At 44.2% G+C, this 21,893-nt stretch overlaps 1 protein-coding gene across 2 annotated transcripts in view; it reads right to left on the bottom strand.

The window, feature by feature from the left end:
- Positions 1-18,903, bottom strand: part of LOC128822737 (transitional endoplasmic reticulum ATPase-like) — a 59,832-nt gene extending 40,929 nt beyond the window's left edge. The window contains exons 1-12 of one of the 2 annotated variants that reach the window (XM_054004551.1): positions 18,789-18,903; positions 14,237-14,348; positions 12,108-12,280; positions 9,099-9,241; positions 7,471-7,601; positions 5,625-5,756; positions 5,090-5,192; positions 2,875-3,008; positions 2,471-2,606; positions 1,371-1,483; positions 642-806; positions 409-531 (exon numbers count right to left, since the gene is read on the bottom strand). In XM_054004551.1, the coding sequence (XP_053860526.1) occupies positions 409-531; positions 642-806; positions 1,371-1,483; positions 2,471-2,606; positions 2,875-3,008; positions 5,090-5,192; positions 5,625-5,756; positions 7,471-7,601; positions 9,099-9,241; positions 12,108-12,280; positions 14,237-14,348; positions 18,789-18,805 (1,482 nt within the window). In that variant the 5' untranslated portion in view covers positions 18,806-18,903. Of the gene's footprint in view, positions 1-408; positions 532-641; positions 807-1,370; positions 1,484-2,470; positions 2,607-2,874; positions 3,009-5,089; positions 5,193-5,624; positions 5,757-7,470; positions 7,602-9,098; positions 9,242-12,107; positions 12,281-14,236; positions 14,349-18,788 lie in introns of those variants that run through there. The other variant, XM_054004552.1, reaches the window with a different exon arrangement.
- Between the last annotated feature and the right edge of the window lie 2,990 nt (positions 18,904-21,893).

The raw sequence follows: 21,893 nt of genomic DNA, 5'->3' as shown, positions 1-21,893 counted from the left end.
CCTGGTTCTGGCCAGGACAGGGTACCACCTCATGTCATGCAGGGGGCAGAGGAAGGGGGTCCCTTTTGGTCGGATAGCGTGAAGCAAGCAGTTGGGGATATTGTCATGTTCCGTATGGTGAGCACTCACATGTGAATCATTCACCTGCCCTGTACACTGTTATTAATACTGTTCATTTTCTTATCTCATTGCTGTTTCCAGTAAATTGTTCTTATCTCAGTCCACGAACTTTACCTTTTCTGCCTCCAATTCTCCTCTCCATCCTGCCACAGGGGAGGGGAGAGTGAGTGAGCAGCATGTGGTTTGGAGTGTTTCAATGGGAACACTAAACTGGGGAATACCATTCCTAAACCATGACAATCATTATTTTTCAAGCTGACTAGGAAAAAATCTGTTGGAAACCCTTACCTGTACAAGTTCCTGGAGTTCTCTCTTTACATCTTCTAGACCACCAATATCTTCCCAGGTAACTTGTGGCACCTCCACCACAGTCTCCCTAAGAGCAGAAGGGTTGCTCTGGCTCAGAGCCCACTGTCATTAGAAGAAACAGCATTATATAAATTCTAATATTTTATGTTCACTTGCTTCAGATAAGCAATTAGACATTGCACACAAAAGAAAGAAGGGCACTCCTCCATTACCCTGAAGTCATCCATGGTCACAGCCAGCGAGTTCATCACTTCAGCATCAATAGTTTCATCTTCTAGGTCTATGAGATCCATCTTCTTTCTGATAGCCTGAAGAGCAGCTTCTGAGCAAAGAGCAGCCAAGTCAGCACCAACATGGCCATGGGTCTCATTTGCCACCTGAAAGCAGAGCATTAACTATGACTCTCAGGAACACAAGCAAGCACTCTGCAAGGGCAATGCATGCTCTGGTCCCTCATTCAGAGGTGCAACAAAACTCTGAAGGACAGAAACATTAGTGCTTTGCTGCAAATTCAAGATAACTGCTATCACATTTAGCAGACAGAGACACTGCTGTTCTACCTCTTACTTGAGAACAAAGTTGCAACTGGAATAGATAGTGTGCAGAAAGATAACCCTGAGGACTGCAGTTCTTCATTCAGGACAGAGATTAGATCCATCCAGTATTACTATAATGTTCAACCAGCTCTGTGAGTGCTGTTTCAGGCTTGATTTATTTTTAAAGAGAATGCCACAGCAAACAAACACAGGACAGTGGCAAGGCACTTCCAGACTGAACTGGTACACATTTCTTTCACTTAGCCACAGCATTCTTAACTAGCAAGTGAGGATTTTTGGTCACTGGTAATCTAGTCAGAAGGAAGCTCAGAGATCACATATTTGCTCAGTTTCACACTGTCCTAAATGAGCAGAGGCAAGCTTTCATAATAGCATGCTACTCACCTGTTCCAGATCCACATCATCAGCCAGTTTCATATTTTTTGTGTGAATCTGCAGGATCTCCAGGCGCCCGGTGGCATCTGGGATACCAATATCTACCTCTCTGTCAAAACGACCTGGGGAGTACAAGCACACATTGAGTTGCTGGTTCTGCAAACTAAGGGAGCTACAGTTGATACCTTCCTCTGACACAGGAACATGATGACAAGCCACAAATAATTTCAGAAAATGCCAGAGCTTTGAGTTTCTCTGCAGCATCAATCAGCACAGTAGCAGAGTCAGATCAGAGAAGGCAGAAAGGCTTATAGCCATTTAGGGAAAGTGAGACTACTGCATTAAGTACAGTTCAGGATTATATAAACACAGAGGATTTCTGTTTTTTTCCAAGCCTAATTTATAGGAAAATATGCTATCCTAACCAACACACCATGGGACATTTTTATTTATTCCTACCTTTGTGTCCACAAATACTGAGAGATTACATTTTTCAGAACTTTCACAGCAGTACCCAAGTGGTGAAAAACATTAACTGCCCCAATATCTGAGGAAGCAGGAAATTCATGTATTACTGCAATATTAACTAGGGCATGTACATCTATCATTTTCTTCTAGCTATAGCTGTGCATTCAAATGCCTCACTAGACATTTAAGAGGCCATTTTTCCTGCAAATTTGACTTTACCAACTGGTCATACAACAGACGTTCATTTATACTGCAAAGTTTTGAAAACCTGAATCTCAGAAACTACCAGACTTTTCATCAATAAAAGATAAATGGGACAATTCAGAGCCTCCTGCAGCCTGAGGCATGAACAACCCCTTAAGCATTTGGTCCTGAAATAGCCTCACCTAACTGATGCAGTGAAAAAATGTGCTACCCTCTAAGTATTTTATTATTTCTACAAGTTCTAATCTAATAAAGCACAAAAGATTATACCAAAAGCTGAAATCTAGAAATTATTCCCAAACAAGTAGCTGGAGAGAAGTTTATATAACACATAAGATGCTTAATATTAATTTCTACTCAGTCTTTCCAAGGCCCCTGAAGCACAGTCCATAACAAAGTATCTGATACACAAAAAAAGAGATGGCAATCATGGTTACCAAATCGCCTGAGAGCTGGGTCAATGCTGTTAGGTCTGTTGGTGGCTGCCATAACGATCACATGTGCTCTCTGTTTTAGTCCATCCATAAGAGTCAGCAGCTGAGACACGATGCGACGTTCCACCTCTCCGTGTGTCTGTGGAGAGAGAAAGTAATATTTAGACCAAAAGCTCTAAAACACAGCACAGGAGCTAGTACTGCACCAAAGCAGACAGATACAACAGACATGAGCTGTTAAGAAATACTGTGAACTACATCAGATTCTTCTGATACCCAAATTCTGACATCCAACTGCTTTCAAGCATTAAGTTAAATACTGCTTTACCCTGTAGTCAAATGCAGAGATTCACGCCAGCTGCTAACAAAAGGGATGCACTCCTTTACCTTCTAAAGGCTTTCTTTACCTTCTCTCTTTTAGGAGCAATGGCATCCAGTTCATCAATGAAGATGATGGCAGGAGCATTCTTCTCTGCTTCTTCAAAGGCTTTCCTCAGGTTGCTCTCAGACTCACCAGCCAGCTTGCTCATGATCTCAGGACCTAAAAAAATAGCAACTGTGGCACCCAGAAGAGAGGCAGCTAGCCCCAAAAACATGCAGCTGATTTTTTTTTAGTACAAGGTTCACATGTATCTATGTTTGAAGCCAAAGCAAATACTATCAACCAAGTTCATTAAATTTACATCTGAACAGGCAAGGCCAGCATGCAGAATTACTTACTATCATCATTTCAGTGCTTTTAGTTTAACAGAATGCAACACTCGCCAATGAGATACCATTAGCTGCCTCTTCCCTTACCCTATTTCACACTCGGTGAGCTTCTCTGTAATGTGCCACCACACACAGTTAATGCTCATAATGGAAGCAATCAAATTATATGGTGACAAATTATCAGGGTAGGGAAAGAAAAAGCTGTAAGATACCAAAGCTGTCTATAGCATGCATTACACAGGTATGCATTTACCTCTATAAGATTTTATAAATGAGTTCAAAAAAACCCAACTGTTGGGAGGAATGGGTTAAAAAGCAAAACACTGGTGAATGCTCAAGTGACCTTGCAGCTGGAAATAACCCTTGATAAGCGTGTGTGAACAGTAGCCAGTGATCCTCTGGCGTGAACTAACAGTGCCCATGTCTGTGCTTGTGTGCCCCTGTGCAGGTATTGCTTCAGGGATCCCTCAGTTAGTGAGGTAATGGAAATAAATTTACTCTATGTTTTAGCCATGGGTTTATGGTTGCCCTGGCTGCCTGTCTGTATTGACTCACACACCAACTAACCAACCAACCAAAAACAACAAGCCACCACCAAAAAAAACAATACCCCAAACCCCATCTCCTCTCAAAGAATAAATAATAAAAATGTGCAACCACATTAATCCCAGAAGGAAGGGCAGCATTCCTCTGAGATCTCCTATAATTGCTGAACACTAGTGCAGGCTCACAGATTTATTCTGTTTTTACAGATTTTCCATCATGCTGAAGGGAGTGGTAATGAAGAAAAAGTATGCTTCTAAAGGATCCAAGAAAAAGAAACCTGACCCTTGGAAGTGCAAGGCTGCCAGCTGACTGAAGCAGGCCAGCTGCAGACACTGGTACAAGCAGGTACTAAGAATGCTTCATTACAGGTAACTCACTAATTCATACCAGCTTCATCTACAACACTGCAGCTCCATGCTTGGGACTAACAGACAGAGAATGCATTGCTAACTCTGACAATGTTATTTTTATTATGCAATAGAAATACAAGTGTCTAAAATGTCTGGTTCATTAGCATGCAGTAACACCTTCCACATACTTAGAAAGTATATGACAAGGACAACATATGGCTAAAAACAGTCAATTTACATCTGATATCTTGAGATATAAAGCAAGTCACTTCCCTACTGCTGTTCACGGCTATACTGTGCTATATACTTCTTTGCTTTCACCTTCATGGGTCTAAGTGACTGAAATCAGAGAAGAAAAGCATCACTCCTTAAGTACAAATGTTCAGTTATTCCAACACTGAATGTAAAATGGCACAGAAAAGCACTGAGGAAAAGTTACAGTCTGACCCTTACAGGACATAAACCAGTATCCACCTCAACTGCTACAGGTGAAGAGTGATCAATAGGAGGTTCTGTCACTTGTAGCTAAGTCCCAAGGTACTCATAGCTTTCAGGATAGTTCCTCACAATTAATGTTATATGAAACAGAACAGGTCTTGTGCTTTACTTGAGGGAAAAACAAATCCACAGCAGATCAGCTTCTTTTCTGAATGGAACATGCTGGCAGCAACAGAAACAAGCGTTCTGCATCCATATTCATAGAATAATCTCACCACTCCCAGCTCTGCCCTCAACAACATATGCGAACACTAAGCCAGACAGATTCCAGGTCCCTGTATTGCAAAGTAGTCTTTCCAATGAGCCAGCTACAAAACAATCAAGCTTAAGGGAAGTGCCACTACAGACACTTCCACACAAATGGCCTCTAAGTGTCCCCAGATGCACACTTCAAAGAGGTAAGAAAGGTTGTCAGGGAGACGGCAGGCTCTACAAGCCCTATTGACACCATTCCTTACCATAAGATGGACAAGTGAGCACACAGCAGACCTGGGGCCAAAGCAGTCACAAAACTTACCGTTGATCAGGAAGAAGAAAGCCCCTGTTTCGTTGGCCACCGCTCGGGCAATCAGTGTTTTGCCAGTGCCAGGAGGACCATACAGCAGGATCCCACGTGGAGGCTGAGGACAAAGGCAAGGGATTTAGGTGGTATCTGAATGCCTAAGTAGATTCACAGCAAATCTGTAAGCATTTGATAAAGCCAGTCTGAAATTGTGATGCAATCTTATGCAACAGCTGCCATGTCAACATTGCTATCAACACCCTTACTACTTCACACAACACACAACAAAAACCTTGCCAGTAACTGGCAGCACTGATTCAAAGCACCCCTCTGCTTTGCAAGTTGTCAGTACTTTTATCTGTGTCCAAAACATGTAAGGAGATACTTTCCTAACACCAGCATTTAAAAAAGTCCCAAACATAAGCAAACCAAACACCCCCAAAAAAAACCCCAAATTACTTATTCCCTTCCCAATACCTCATGAACCTCTGATATCAAGTCATCTTCAAGGGCAAGCCCACTCATCTACCTGGTGCACATGGGGACATACCTTCACCCCTATGGCCTTGAAGAGAGCAGGGTGTCGGAGGGGAAGTTCCACCATTTCTTTGATTTGAGCCAGCTGCTTCCGGCAGCCACCAATGTCATCATAGCCCACTTCATTCAGCGACTCCTCTTCATCCTACCCAGGAGGAAATACATTAAACATCTGAGTTAAAACAGTAGCTCAACAATCCATCCTAGTCTATAGAACCCATGTTTTTGCTCATTGTCATTTCTTTGATGTCTTGAGATTCTCATTTTCAAGTCTTTCTGCTGTCTTCTACAACTGTTTCTTAGTTCTCTCTTCCTAGACATGCAGAGGGAAATTCCTCACTGAAGCCTACCCTCTTGAATGACAGCTTCTGCTGCCAGGGCCCCTACAGACTAGTGCAAAACAAGTTGTGTGACCCTCTGATTTGGCTAGCAAAGATGATAAGACAATGAAGCCCAGCATAAAATATACTTATTCCTTAAACTCTAAGTGGTATTTCTAACTGCCTGACATACCCTAGCTACCATACAGTTCTCCAACATAGTGTTTTCTCTTGGGATTGACTCAAATTAACAGAAAATGTTACAATCCAGATGTGCAGATAAGACCACCTGTAACCAACTCTTTCAGTATAGCTCTACAGCATCCATTAATTTGGCTGTCCAAATTTCTATTTGCCTTAGTTATCTGTAACATTAGGCCATGCTAAAATAAAATAACACAGCCTGGAATCTCAGAGGGGCTCAGTCCGAGTCCCACAAACTGGAACTACTACACTTCAAGCAGGTTGTTCAGGGTCTAGCCCTACCAAGTTCTGAAGGTCTCCAGGTCTGGAGGTTCCTGCCCTCTCCAGGCCTTGTTCCAGGGTTTGGAGAAACCTTTTTCCATTGGGAATTTTCCTTGATCCAGCTTGTGTTATTGCTTCTAGTCCTGTCCCTGGGTGCAGCTCTTGGGAGAGCCTGATTATCCACACCTTCCTATCAGGCAGTTGCCAGTAACCCTGAACTTTTGCCTTCCCTTCCTGCTGCATCAACCCACTCCCAGCTGTTCCTCATTCATTCTGACCTCCAGCTCCCTCATCAAATTTGGTGGCCTTGACTGAACTTGCTCCTGTCTCTGTTGTATCCTGAAGAACCCAAACTGGACTCATCTAGTGCCCAGACATGACATATTTGCCCTCACAAGTGTCAAATAGAGGTGATTTTTTTTTGAAAAGGCAGCGCTAACTACAAACTAAGACTCACCCCGATCTGCAGGCAGTAAAAAGGCACTTACTTTATGAAGCATACAGCTACCTTAGCCCATTTCTGAGCTTTCCTACTCTGTAACAGTAAGGTGGCCAAGACCTGACACACAATCCACTCAGGCTGCCTCAAGCTTGGGACACTCAAGGCTATACACCTTTAAGGGATTGGGAGGAAAAAAGAAAAAAAATCCATAATTTACATTTCAAATTTCTCACTGAAAAAGTATCAATTGCTTTCTTTTCACATGGCATGAAATTCAGCAACATTGTAAGCCCTCCCTGCTAGGTATCAAGGGAACTTTGGAATTAAAAGATTAATCTAAGTCCAGCATGAGATATATGGAAGCAGATGCAAAAGAGCTGCTGCCAAAGTATGGCATCTTATCAGCAAACCTATGCGCTGGTGCTATCTCAGCATATGAGGAAGGATGCTGGAAGCACATTTCTCTGACTATCTTCAGCAGCAGCTCATCTCCTGAAACCAGAGGTTTCAATCATTACATTCAATACACAAAATGCCAAAACAGGAACTGCAAACACTGCTGCTCTTAAGGAGTGTCACTAAAACAATTTCAGAGGGTATTCAGTAGAACTGCACAGCAGGATTCTGCTCACCTCTCTTTTGATGGGCTCTCCCTCACAATGGATCACTGTGTCCGGAGCCACTATGCAGTATGGGCTTGGATCTGTCTCCACCACTTTGAACTCCACTGCACGCATCCCTCCACGCACCAAGAAGATGTCACCTATAAAACCCCACATTTCAGTAGCCTGCTGCAAAATGTCAACCCTTGTACTACCAGCAGCCCCAGAGAACAACAAAGTGGGTTACACAGGTATACACTGCTGGCATTTTTAACACTACTCTGCATTTTAAATTCAAGAGCTGCATGTACTGTGACCACTCGAGCACCATCAAATTTCGAGAAACAAACAGTAAACAATAGAAAAATAATATTCTGCTTAAATACAAAACATAAAGGCAAGGAATCATGTTTCTTTTTCATCCAGCTTCAATTTAACATTTCTAAAAATGGCAAAAAGCCTTGACTTAATCTAAATTAATTTTGAAGTTATTATAACTAGACTGGTTGTCTCCAAAAACAGAATAATATATGATACTGCACTATGAATCCTAGGTAAACTGGACTACAGAAGCTGGATAAATTCAACTTGTGTATATATTGTATTAGGACCTATTTGTTCCAGCAGAAGTGCTACTAGCACAACTCTAAACGTATATTTGTTTTTTATGCACTTTCCCAGTTATTAATTAAATTACTTTGGAAAAAGTGCATTTAGTCAGGGTGCCAGCTAGTATATCTAACCCATTGATTAATATGTAGGCAACTCCCCAATCCCATCAAGTGGTAGCAACTCAGGAGAAAAATCTCATTAAACTGACTTCGACCTAAGCCTTTTCTGATGTCCTCCCATCCCACGTAGCAAAAATCCACAGGAGAATGTCCTGGTGTCATCTGGGATAAGAGTTCATTTTCTTCTGAGTAGCTGGTACAGTGCTGTGTTTTGGATTCAGTATGAGAATAATGCTGATAACACACTAATGGCTTTGGTTGTTGCTGAGCAGTGCTTACCCTGAGACAAGGGCTTTTCAGTGTCTCATGCTCTGCCAGTGAGGAGCTGCACAAAAGAAACCAGGAGGGAGCATAGCTGGGACAGTTGATCTGAACTGGCCAAAGGGATATTCCACATCATAGAATGTCATGCCCAGTATGTTAACTGGGGGGAATTGCCCAGGAGCCACATATTGCGGCTTGAGGACGGGCTGGGCATCAGTGGGTGGTGAGCAATTGTATTGTGCATCACTTGTATCTCTTGGGTTTTATTCCTCCCTCCCTCTCTCTCTCAATTTATTATTAGTATTATTATAATATTATTAAACTGTTCTTATCTCAACCCATGAGTTTTACTTTTTTTCCAATTCTCCTCCCCACTGGGAAGGAGGGAAGAGGTGTGAGCGAGCAGCTGCATGGTACTTAGTTGCTAGCTGGGATTAAACCATAACAGAGAACTATCAAGCTGCTCTACCAGCCAGCAACAGATATTACTCTTTCTTCTGAAGTTTAGGAAAAAATTAAATCCACAACAGCAAAATCTTACTCTACAGTTGTCAGTCTAATGCTCCATGGAGATCTGTGCAAGCTTCCAGAAATTCTTTTTATTTGGATTCAGGACTAGCTTGCATTCACTGCCATCAGGACTTCAATAACAGGTGCTATTACCTTTCCTGATGGGTCTGTAAGCTTCCAGGAAATATGGCTTGAGATAGACCTCAAACAGATTCCCTGTGATCCCTTCTACTGTGTCATCAATTGGTAACACATGGATACGTTTGCCATATTTGACATCTGGGCAAGGCTGGATGCTGCAACAGAAGAAAACTCCAGTTAACCATATCATGCTGGACTTAAACCCAAGTTTGGGAAAGGCAGTGATGTCCCTTCTCAGGCCAGTATAAATGCCAGAAAGGACCCTCCAAAGCCCTATGGAGACTTCCCACATGCATAAGAATGCTGACAAGGCAAAAATCATGCCCATCAAAGAGCTACTCTTTTCAACACATGCTTTCCTTCACTCCTCTCAGCCCTATCCAAAACTGCTGAAGGGTTTTGTACTATCTCCCCCCCAATCCCCGCTCTTCTGTAGCTCCCCTTTGCTGTCCCCAAGATACATTCACAAGTTACTAATGCAGCCTCAAGACCAGTAAGAGTCATGAGCTAACTTTTGTTTCAACACATGCTCCTGCATCTGGGTCAGGGCAATCCCAAGCACAAGTACAGGCTGGGTGGAGAATGGATTGAGAGCAGCCCTGCTGAGAAGGACTTAGGAGTGTTGGTGGACAAGAAGCTTGATGTGACTTGGTTATGTGTACTTGCATCTCAGAAACCAACTGTGTCCTGGACTGCATCTAAAGCAGCGTGGTCAGCAGGTCAAGGGAGGGGATTCTCCCTCTCTGCTCTTGTGAGACCCCACCTGGAATATGGTGTCCAGCTCTGGCCCCCCCAACATAAGGAGGTCATGGACCAGTTGGAGCAAGCTCAGAGGAGGCCACAAAGATGATAAGAGGTCTGGAGCCCCTCTCCTATGAAGAGAGGCTGAGAAAGTTGGAGCTGTTCAGCCTGGAGAAGAGAAGGCTCCAGCAAGACCTTATAGCACCTTCCAGCACCTAAAGGGAACCTACAGGAAGGCTGGAGGGACTTTTTACAAAGGCATGCAGTGACATGACAAAGAGGAATGTCTTCAAACAGAGAGAGAGATGATTTACATTGGATAATAGGAAGAAATTCTTTACTGTGAAGGTAGTGAGGCCCTGGCACAGGTTACCCAGAGAAGTTGTGGATGCCCCACCCCTGGAAGTGTTCAAGGCCAGACTAGATAGGGCTCTGAGCAGCCTGGTCTAATGGAAGGTGTCCCCGCCCATGGCAGGAGGGTTGGAACTAGATGATCTTTGAAGTCCCTTCCAACCCAAACCATTCTGTGATTCCATGAGCTACTGCTAACTAACTGTAAGGGAAAGGGAGTTGAGAGGAAATCTTTGTTCCTTCCTCTCTTCCTCATAACTTAGAATAGAGTTCCTGTTGCTGATAAACCTGATTCTGAACAAAGGTTCTCAGTACCAACCAGGGATAGCTAGGTGTCTGTCAATCCCTTTTTGTGGAAATTAACATTTAGGTTAAAGTCTGAAGGCCCCTCCCCCCTTTTTAAATAAAAATTTCAGCTATTATTTCACAACGTAGGCCAACAGCCTACTGTAGCAATACATCAGAGCATCAAGCTGTGGCAGAGGCAGAAAGCTCAAACTGGCTTTGCCAGCGAAAAAAAGCCTACGGGCAACTGCAGCTGAGCACACAAGTTTCATATGTTAGTTTGTTAGAGACTATAAGGAGATTCTTTAACTACATGCTTTACAGTGAGGATATAGCAGAAGAGTAAATGAAAAGACAGACTGACCCACAGAAGGAAAACAGCTGACTACAAACAGGAAGCAATTAGTGCATGAATCTGGATTTTGGCAGAAACCAAGCCAAAGAAATGAACACAATAAGTACTTAAAGATCAGGAAGAAAAACTTTGAGGGCAAAAGATGTGAAAATTCTCTGACCCTTGCAATGAAGCCAAGACAATCAGTAACACATCTGAAAGGCTGAGAATTATTACAGACAGTCCAAGCAGAGACGGGGATAGCACCAGCTGAACTGCCACACTAGAAATTACTCCAACAGTAACCTCATATAAAGTAAGGATTCACCTTTATTTTAAATCCACAGACTAGCTCAAAACACTGTTCCAACTACAGTCATGTTTAAAACTTGCATTTTCTAATGGTAGAGAGATGGGTGGAACAGACTTGTCCCTTTCCTCTACAGTTCATATGAAACACATTTTTATTTAAAGATTATTTCATATATCACCCCAGGAAAGTCTAGTGTCAGAAATCAGGTTCCAATTTTCCCAGAACATGCACAATATTCCAGATTAGAAGAATGCTCAGGAGAAATAACTGTCTGCTCTCACATATCTAAACCTGCAAATTAGCATTTTTATGTTTAAGAAATGCTGACATATTCTTTTTTTCCACTCCCATCATAGAATGGAACCTGCCTCCTGTAAGCCAAAACGTATCCTTCAATGCTTTCCCACTACCTTCTTCAAGCATTGTACAAAATTCCTGCAACACTTCAGGCATTCCTAATTTTAAAATCATTTTATAACAAAAATTGGTATATAAACAACCTTCAGGGATTTTTAATATGGATATTTGACTGCTTCAAGTTTTAACTTCTGTTTGCTATAGTGCAGCTCAGTGCTTGAGCTAGCCATACTATAGGATCAATTACAGTGTTGCTTACTAGTTTTCCGTTATCTTGCGAACATAAAAAATTTAGATGGAAAAAACTTGTGAATTCATTTGACAATGTAGATTTGGGAAGAATACTATGACAACAGTGGGGTAATTCAACTACTTAATGACAGGACCAGGGCTTGTGAAGGTCCCAAAAAGTCTTCAAGAATCTTAGTATTAATCTGAATATGCATACAGCCAGAAAGACATGCAAAAGTAAACTGAGATCCCTGATGTAAGACACATTTGAAAACATTTCTGTGACCTCCTCCAGAAGATTCAAGAATACTTCCTGCAGAACCTGCTACGGACCAAAACAATTCAAAGCCAGGGCACAAATTATTTAGGCAACCCAGGGATACACAACAGTTAACAAACTAGTCCTCACCTGATGACATCACCCAGGCGCACTCTCAAGTTGTTTCGAACAACCCTATTCATGCGAATCTTCTCATCTGAGCAGGTATCATCTGACAGAACAATGCAGACTGCTTCTCTCCTCTTCTTTCCTTTTAGCAGGACAGTATCTCCTCTAAACAGCTGCAGTTCATCCATTTTTGCCTGTAACCAATAACAGCATTAGAACAAACTTTTGACAAAACAATTGAAGGAAGCAGTTAGTGACCTGCTGAGCCCCTTACACCCTCACAAGTCTATGGAGCCAGATGAGATTCACCTGAAAGTACTGATGGTGCTGGTGGAAGAGCTCACCAAGCTACTCACCATCATTTATCAGCAGTCCTGGTTAACAGGGGAGGTCCCAAAGGACTGGAGGTTGGCCAATGGGATACCCATCTGCAAGAAGGGTTGGAAGGAGGATCTGGGGAACTACAGGCCTGTCAGCCTGACCTCGGTGCCCAGCAAGATTATGGAACAGATCATCTTGAGTGCAATCACACAGCAGATACAGGACAACCAGAGGATCAGGCCCAGCCAGCATGGATTTAGGAGGGGCAGGTCCTGCATGACCAACCTGAGCTCCTTTTCTGACCAGGTGACCTGCCTAGTAGATGAGGGAAAGGCTGTGGATGTTATCTACCTGGACTTCAGTAAAGCCTTTAACACTGTCTCCCATGGCATTCTCCTGCAGAATGCTGCAGTCCACAGCTTGGACAGGTACACTCTGCTGGATTAAGAAGTGGCTGGATGGTGTGGCCCAGAGCGTAGTGGTGAATGGTGCTGCATCCAGTTGGTGGCCAGTCACCAGTGGTGTCCCTCAGGGATCAGTGTTGGGCCCAGTCCCGTTTAATATCTTTATTGATAATCTGGATGGGGAGATCAACTGCACCCTCAGTTAGTTCTCAGATGACATTAACTTGGGTGTGAGTGTGTATCTGCTGGAGGGTAGGAAGGCTCTACAGAGGGATCTGGACAGGCTGGATTGATGGCTGAGGTGAATGGTATGAGGTTCAACAAGGCCAAGTGCCAGGTCCTGCACTTGGGTCACAACAACCCCATGCAGTGCTACAGGCTTGGGGAAGAGTGGCTGGAAAGTGGACCAGTGGAAAGGGACCTGGGGGTGCTGGTTGACAGCAGCTGAACACAAGCCAGCATGTGACCAGGTGGCCAAGAAGACCAATGGCATCCTGGCTTGTATCAGAAATAGTGTGGCCAGCAGGCTGAGGGAAGTGATTGTTCCCCTGTACTTGGCACTGGTGAGGCCACACCTCTAGTACTGTGTCCAGTTTTGGGCCCTTCACAAGAAGGACGTTGAGATGCTGGAGCATGTCCAGAGAAGGGCAACAAGGCTGGTGAAGGGTCTAGAGAGTCAGTGATATGAGGAGTGGCTGAGGGAGCTGGGGTTGTTTAGCCTGGAGAAAAGGAGGCTCAGAGGAGACCTTATCACTCTCTACAACTCCCTGAAAGGAGGTTGTAGCCAGGTGGGGGTTGGCCTCTCAGGCAACCAGTGACAGGGTAAGAGGAAATGGCCTCAAGCTGCACCAGGGGAGGTTCAGGTTGGACATCAGGAAGAATTTCTTCACGGAAAGGGTTGTTAAGCATTGGAACAGACTGCCCAGGGAAGTGATAGAGTCACCATCCCTGAAAGTGTTTAAGAAACAACTGGACATGGCACTTAGTGCTATGGTTTGGGTGACATGGTGCTGTTTCATCAAAGGTTGGACTCAGTGATCTTGGAGGTCTTTTCCAACCTTAATGATTCTATGAATTCAAGCATTTGAAGGAGAGCGAGTTGACTTTGAAGGATTACATCTTAGTAGCAATATACTAGATCAACAAAGACAGGAGTTTTCACTACACTAGTCAAGATCTACTCCTAAAGCCAGACTAAGGGCATGAGCTCAAGTGAATCCTAAAAGTTAGAATCAGAACGTATGTTATCATTTATTAATAATTATTATATATGATTATTTATTTAACCCACCTGCCTCACTTGTAACTGCTGCAGCTTCTGACACAAATACTTAGATTCATGTTGCAAAATTAGATTTCAAGTTAAAAGACAACAACAGCTTGCAAATTGTTAGAGTAAATGCTTTGCTTTTATGGGTGACACACCTGGGACAGTGACACAACACTGTTGTCTTCATTGATGGCTTCATCAACAATTAACCGATTAGGCCTGTTCTTCTGCTTCAGAATAGCAGTTGATAAGTCATCGGCTTTAGAGCTGGGAGAGAAAACAGAAGTTAAGGAGTCCAAGTGATATTCCTCTCCCTTTCACACCCACCCCTGTTTTGTTCTCCATTTTCTACAGGTTTCTTTGTTGTCTTGTCTTTTAGAAACTATACTTGTTTGCAAGTGTCCTGGTTTTGTCTGGGATAAGAATTAATTTTCTTCTCAGTAGCTGATACAGTGCTGTGTTTTGGATTCAGTATGAGAATAATGCCGATAACACACTGATGGCTTTGGTTGTTGCTGAGCAGTGCTTACCCTGAGACAAGGGCCTTTCAGTGTCTCATGCTCTGCCAGTGAGGAGCTGCACAAAAGAAACCAGGAAGGAGCATAGCTGGGACAGTTGATCTGAACTGGCCAAAGGGATATTCCACACCATAGAATGTCATGCCCAGTATATAAACTGGGGGAGGTACCTGGAAGAGGAGCCAATCTGAGTTTGGGAAGGGGATCTGGCATCAGTCAATTTACTACTGAAATGGATACAAGCTATGAAGCTATCTATAAAAAGAAGTGGTCAGTGAGATGCTGTTGACTCTAAGATGCTTTGCCTAAAAGAATTGGTCAGACTCATCTGAAATCACATATAACTGCTGCCACAGAAACAAAAGTTCAAGTCTATTTAGTGTCAAATCCCAGATAAATAGGGGAATTAAAGGACAATGCTGTAGCTCTCCTGACAGGAAGAGTTGTAAGAGTTTAGCCTGTCAAAGCCTATTAGTTAAACCTAGCAAGCCAGTAGAAATATTCAAGTGCTCATGAAAAATCGGGTTTGCTTTTTTTTTGGATATAAGCACCTTTTCATAATACCTTCACAGGACTCACTGCAGCTCTAGCCTACTACGCCATAAGATATGTGACATAATTCATTTGCCTTGACAAAATTGAGCACACCAAACAACAAGGAAATGGAAGAAAAGCAGATTAATTTATTTACTTCAAAATCTAATATAGCAAATAGTTCATTTTACAAAATAAATATGAACTTGAACCAACTGATTCCTAAGGAGCTCTTAGAAGTTGTATGTTAGCCAGCCACAAAAGCAGCAGATTACTGTAACTTGCCTTGGTGGGCATCTGACTACTCTCTCAAAGCAGTCCAGATGTGCCAGTGACTAAGGTCGAAACAGAAACTTAGCACAGTTTGGCTTGATTCTCACAAAAAAAAAAAAAAAAAAAAAAAAAAAAGTCTTCCTTTGTCCTAAGCAAACAGCAAGCACCAGCAAAGAGTAGGAAGCTTTGCGGACAATGGTGCTGGATGTACACTTTGGCTCCATTTTGCTGTTTTAGGGACAAAATAACCAGAAGAAATCAAACTTTGAGTGGAAGTGGCAGAGCAAGCAGCTACACAGCATAAACACAGACTGTATCAGTAGTGCATCACTTGACATGTTCACTGCATTTTTAAAAGCCACCTTTTCCCTCTCTTCATTAAAGAATGCAAGAGGTAAGAAATCAACATCCATCCCTTTCAATGACCATGTGAGATGTTACAGATTCATTTTCTAAACCCAAAGAAGACACAAGAAAGGCTATTGGATACCTCCAGGGAGGAGCTCATGAATTCATTCCATCTTAAACCTAAAATATGGTCCTGGTAAAGTCCTAAAAGGTCTGGGATTTCCAGGAAAACTGAGAGTGCAACAAGAAACCAATACATCATCAGGCCAAACAGGATCTTGTGCTTAAAACAGTGGATAAAAACAACCACCTACTTGCAAGGACCTTGCCTCAACATTCCTGGACACTGGAAATTAATTTAGCATGTATATTTTAAAACTTAAGCTAAGGGACACAAAAAAAAACAATTTAGCCTATTTAGCCTATTCAAAGTGTAAATGCAAATCATATCCTTCTGCACATGAAATGTGGATCCAAAGGCCTTTTGATAAGAAACCACTGCCAGACTTTGGCTATATAAGTCATCACTGAAACTGAGCAGCTGTCTTTCAGAATGCAGAAATTGCTGTGCAGCCTAAAAAATGGTCTGGGATACAAGATAAAAATAAATGGAAGAGGAACTGGGCAGCAAGTGGAAGCTTTTGGACCAAAACTTCCAATAAATCAAAAGTTGTATTATATATATTTGGAAAAAAAGTTCAGATACCTTTGAACACACAGCAGTGCTGAAGAGCACAGCAAGATGTCCACTTAGTTCTGCTGAGTGTGAGAAAAAAAGTTTTAGTACTGAAGAACTGAATCTGCAGTTTCCTAAGTAAGAAGCAAAACTGGATCAATGTTGCCAGTACATTGCTGCACTTAAAGCAATTGAAAAGCTTGGAGGCATTAAGAATGGAATAAAGCTCTCCAAGAAACACAGCATGTAAGCATCTAAACGCATGGGGTCAGCTTCAGTTATCTGACCTAACAGTTCTGCTGAAAAGAAAAAAAGGTGTTAAGAAATTATGACAGCTACACAGGAAAGTGATGTTATTTCTCTTACAGACAAGAGTAAGGACTTTGACAGACAAGCACTACCCATCTTCCAATAGCAATTTAGAATATTATTATCACCATTTGCTATCACTACATCTCTCCTGAGGGTTCATAAAATCATAGAATACTTTGGATTGGAAGGGATCTCAAAGATCATCTAGTTCCAGCCTTTAGCCCTGGAAGTGTTCAAGATCAGGCTCGATGGGGCATTGAGCAACCTGGTCTAGCAAAAGGTGTCCCTGCCCATGGCAGAGGGGTTGGAACTACATGATTGTTAAGGTCCCTTCCAACCCAAACCAGTCTGTGATTCTACAATTACATCACTTCATCACTTTTCTGTGTCAGAGCTTTCCTTGTTCAGCATGTGATAATGCCCAGAGGCTATGCATTGTGGTAGACAGTATGAAGACTGAGATCAGAAAGTAATTACTGAATCTTCTGAAAACAACCACCAACCTTTGGAGCTCCACATAAAGTAGGGAACTAACTTGTTCCTGCATGTCTGTGTTAAATATACAATGAAAAGTCACCAACTCAAAATTATTCCAGCTTTAGTAACAAAAGTGAAAACAGTCATGCCTCCTGTATGCTGGTGTACCTTTTTATCAATACCCTCATGAACTCACTTCCTAGATAAAATCTGTCAGTGTTTTTTTACCACCCTGAACATCCTAATTACAGTCTGAACTACTTTCTTTGGCTAAGTATTTTTAAAAATCCCTTGAAGTAAATGAGTGGAATATCTGATGATTGCAGCCACTTTACTGGAACACCACATGACAAGCAGCAAGTTCATACCCATGCTCAAGATGCCAAATTCTCAGATACTGTTTCAGACAGGTACACACACGAATCCAAGAATTTTTTCAGAAACACTCTATTACGTCTTGCAATGCTATACTCTGTGATAAAGCTCAATTCGAGAAGATGGCTGCCAACAGCATTGACCCAAAAATTGTAACTAAGTAACTGTTTTCCAGTTGTACAGGAACTTTTTTTGATTCCTATGTGGTGAGAACAACTTTGTAAAAACATATTTTTTTTTTAATAACACTGCTCACCTCAGACTCAAAATACACCTCTGAGACCATCACTTCCATCACAAGCTCTACCACAGACCTTAAATTCTTGGCACACCTTGCTGAGACTGACTTAATAAGACCAAGTGGGTCGAAATTGCAGAAGTTGCCAAAGAAAAGGAGAAGATAAACCACAGACACTAAAGGGACTGAAAGAGTGTCTGGTGAAGCCAACAAGTCACTTAAGTATTCTTGGATTTGGAAATTAGCTTTAGGTTTTATTTTTACTCCCCTCAAGGGACTGTGAAGTGACTTGCACACATGGGCTGGGCACAGAGAGGCCAGTATTACTCAACTGACTTTTGAGGAGCACAAAATATGATCCTCAGCCTGGAACTGAAGACAGTGAGGCAAGACACTAGAGACAAAAATATAACTGATTGCTTCAGCTGCCAGAGGGGCTAGTCCGGTACAACAAATCTTCCTCTTCCAATGCCAAGTCTCTTCCAGCCCCGGATCCGAGGGCCGCTGCGGACCTGCGGGGAGGAAACCAGGACACGCCTCTTCCCCCTCATGTCCCGGCCAGCCGCTCACCCCAGCGCTCCGGGCTCTGGAAAACAAAGCCTTCCCTGGATGAGGCCTAGCCCAGGCGAGACGGCCCCGGCCAGGCCTCGCCCCCCATTACTCAACACTTCCCGAGGAAGCCCGGCAGGCGAGGGGCGGCGGTACCCAGGGCCCCGCTGCGGACAAGCTTCTGGCTGGGCAAACACGAAGAGCAGCCCATCCCCCTCCTGGCCCCACCCCCACTTCCTCAGAACCTGAATGACACAGCGGGATCGGGAGGAGGATTGGGCCCGCCGTCAGGCCCAGCCTGGGTAGTGTCGCGCGAAGGCGAGATAAGGAGAGCTAGGCCGAGCCGGGCCCAGCGCCACCGCAGCCGGGCCTAGGCCGCGGCCTGCCGGCGGACGGCCCACACTTACTCGGATCCTGAGGCCATGGCGCTGAGAGGAAAAGAGGCGAGGCGGCCAGCAACAGCTCCTCAAGACGGGTGACGGTAGGTCTCGGACAGACTCGCAGAAGCGATGGTACGTCGGGACGCTTCGCGTTTACTGAACCTCGGAACCGACTCATCGGAAGAGGAAACTCCGCCTCGCGCTGCCTCACCCGCCTAACAACAGCGTGCGCTGACCAATCGGAAATTTCGTCCGGCCACCATCTCAGCCAATCGGAAAGGTGGAAGCGAGGAGACGAGGGAAAAAAAAAAAAAAAAAAAAAAAAAAAAAAAAAAAAACGCGCACTCTCCCTCCTCCGCCCCGCTCCTATTCTCTCCCAATCATCACGAGCCAATAGCAACACCCGTCAGCCAAATGCAGCGCCTTCCTTGCTGTGGCTGTTCTATAGGGCAATACGGGTCGAGCAGCCAATGGCAAAAATCCACCAACGCGAAAATCCAGGCGGAAAGTCCCACTACGACAGCCATCCGAGCTACTCTCGCCTAGCGATTGGCTAAGCACCCGAGGAAAGGGAAACGTGTGGGAAGGATTGCAGCCAAGCAGGAGGGGCGGGAGGTGAGTGCTCGAGTGCGCTTTGCGCGCCCGGGCTCGGCTGACTGGACCGCGCGCCTAGGTTCGGGCAGTGAGGCAGGTTTGGACCCGTAGAAGGTGGTCTCTTTGCTGCCTCGGCGAGGCTTTGTGGGGAACATGGCCCAGAGGCTTTCCCCTCGAGTGAAAAGGTGTGTATAGAGACACAGCCCTTCCTCTCCACCCAAAGGTACCTGTAGGACTCCTTTCCTCATTTTTTTTTTCTTTGCAGGTTTTTCTTTTCCCTGATTGATTTTTTAGGCAAGACTGGACTGCCCCACCAGGCCCCACTGCAGGACTCGTTCCTAGCCGCTCGTCCCAGCACAGACCCTGTTCTACCAGAGGGCTGAAGCTCTAGTTCCCCTTGAACCACCTGAAACAGCCATCCCACAGCTCTTCCATCACCAGTCACCCCTCCACAACCACTTCTCGGTCTGTTTGGGCACTCACATCCTCACCTGGGTGGCATTTCCTTAGGGCTAGAAACATTGCTGCAGCCAAGTGGCATTGCATCTACAGCCCCAGCCCTGCTCATATCAGGAGGAACCAGACATGTATGATGCTTGTTCTCAAGCATCCAGTGCTGGCAGGCACTGCCTTGTTTTCTCCTAGATGCTTATGAATAATTTAATTATCTGGTGGTCTCTTCCAAGGAGCCGACTAGTACTTAAACCCTGCCTCCTCTCATCTGCCCTCCTTTTTTTAAAGCCCAAGCAGTAAGGTGGGACTGAAGAAGAGCAGCCGTTGGGCTCTTCCAGCCCAGATGAGTCTGTCTGCTGAATTAAACCTCTCCCAGCAAGGTGTTTGTCATGGTTTAGGAATGGTACTCCCCAATTTGGTGCCCCCACCTAGACTCTCCCAAACTACAGGCTGTTCTCTCTCTCTCCCTCTTCCCCTCCCGCTTCCCACTAGGTCATTAGGATCGAGTTGAGACTTTGAGGCACAAAAGGTGAAGAACATGGGTTGAGATAAGAACAATTTACTGGAAACAACAATGAAATCAGAAAACTGAACAGTAGCAGCAACAATATTAATAACAAAAGGTATAAGAAAAGAAACAATTTACATGGAAAGCCCCCAACAATAAACAAATGCCAGACTAGTCTGCCATGTTTTCTCAACCTGGAGGAACTCCTTCTCCTCAGAAGCAAGAATCCCTTTCCCCCACACCCAGCAATGATGTGAGGTGGTATAGAATAACCTCCCTCCTGACCACTGCAAAAGTGAACCCTGTCCTGGCCAGAACCAGGTTTTCCCCCAGCATCTGGGTTTTCAATCCCCTCTGTTCATCCCTCACTGTCCGAGTTACTTTTTCTGAAAGAATTGCAGGGCAAAGTCCACTTAGGGCCCCTTCAGCATTCAGAGGAGGCCACAGCAGCTCCTACCTCGCACTTCTCTGTCATGTCCTGTTTCCTCTCCCTCAACTCACCCTTTGCCTTGCAGTTCCAAACTATTTCTTCCCTCTTGTGGGAGAAAAGGCTTGCCAAAAGCTTGGCTAATGCGGTTGTGGGACCTTCCTCATACAAAATTAGCTGCACCAAACACCAAGTGGGAGCAGGTGCCCCTTCACCCTTGCTCACTGTCACACAAAGGGGCCCAGAGCCATGCAGTCTGGTTAGGACCGACCCCTCCACCCCAGGGATAGAGGGGACACACAGGCACAGGTCTCAACACTGCCACCTTCCCTGGCTAGTGCAAGGTGATTGAAGTCGGACCTAGAGCTGCGTGCTTCAGGCAAAACCACTTCTCTGAGCTCCAAACTACAGTGATCGAGTGAAGCACCGGTATACAAAGCACAGGTAGGACAGACAATTTGACAAACCCTTTGCATTATGAGATGGTCTGGCTCTGATACCAGCTCCCTGGAGCAGGGAGAACAGAGCTGGCCCCACTGTATACAGCAGCACAGTCAATGCCAATTTCAAAGGAATGAGGACATTTCTGTCCTTGATCTCCCACAAACCCAGGGCATAGCCCACAGGCTCACAGCAGCTCTAGGCAGCATCAAGGCCATGACTGCAAATGTTCACTCTGGAAAAAGGACACAGTAAAACTTAAATTAATAAAGCCTCAGCTCTATTAGAAAAGATCTAGTCTGTTTCACTCCTTTGGGAATCAAGCTTTATCCGAGAGTAATTTTGAGTCTCATGCCAACCTGGTGCAGGGGGACTTCAGCAGCTGGGGATGGGGAGACTGACTGGGTTAGCTCAAAGGGTCCTGGCTTGTAGTCCCAAAGTAAACCTGTATGCTCCTGACAAGAGACTCACTGTGTGGAAAGGTTGTCTGCTTCAGACACTGTTGGGAGGAAAGGTTTAAAAGTAGAAGAATGGTGAGAAGTGTTATGAACAGTTTCCAGGTGTTCCCCAGAGACGCGGGCAGGGCCTTCCTAGTTCCCATGGCAACACTAAAAGAAAACTACTAACTCTAGCTAAGTACCGATATTGAAATGCTAATTAGCTAATTGCTCTGTTTGTTTTCTCTAAACTACCTGGGGACAACCGGCTC

The sequence above is a fragment of the Vidua macroura genome (assembly GCF_024509145.1).
Source record: "Vidua macroura isolate BioBank_ID:100142 chromosome W unlocalized genomic scaffold, ASM2450914v1 whyW_random_scaffold_38, whole genome shotgun sequence".
In the NCBI taxonomy this organism is placed as follows: domain Eukaryota; kingdom Metazoa; phylum Chordata; class Aves; order Passeriformes; family Viduidae; genus Vidua; species Vidua macroura.
This window is presented reverse-complemented; position numbering and strand designations above follow the sequence as displayed.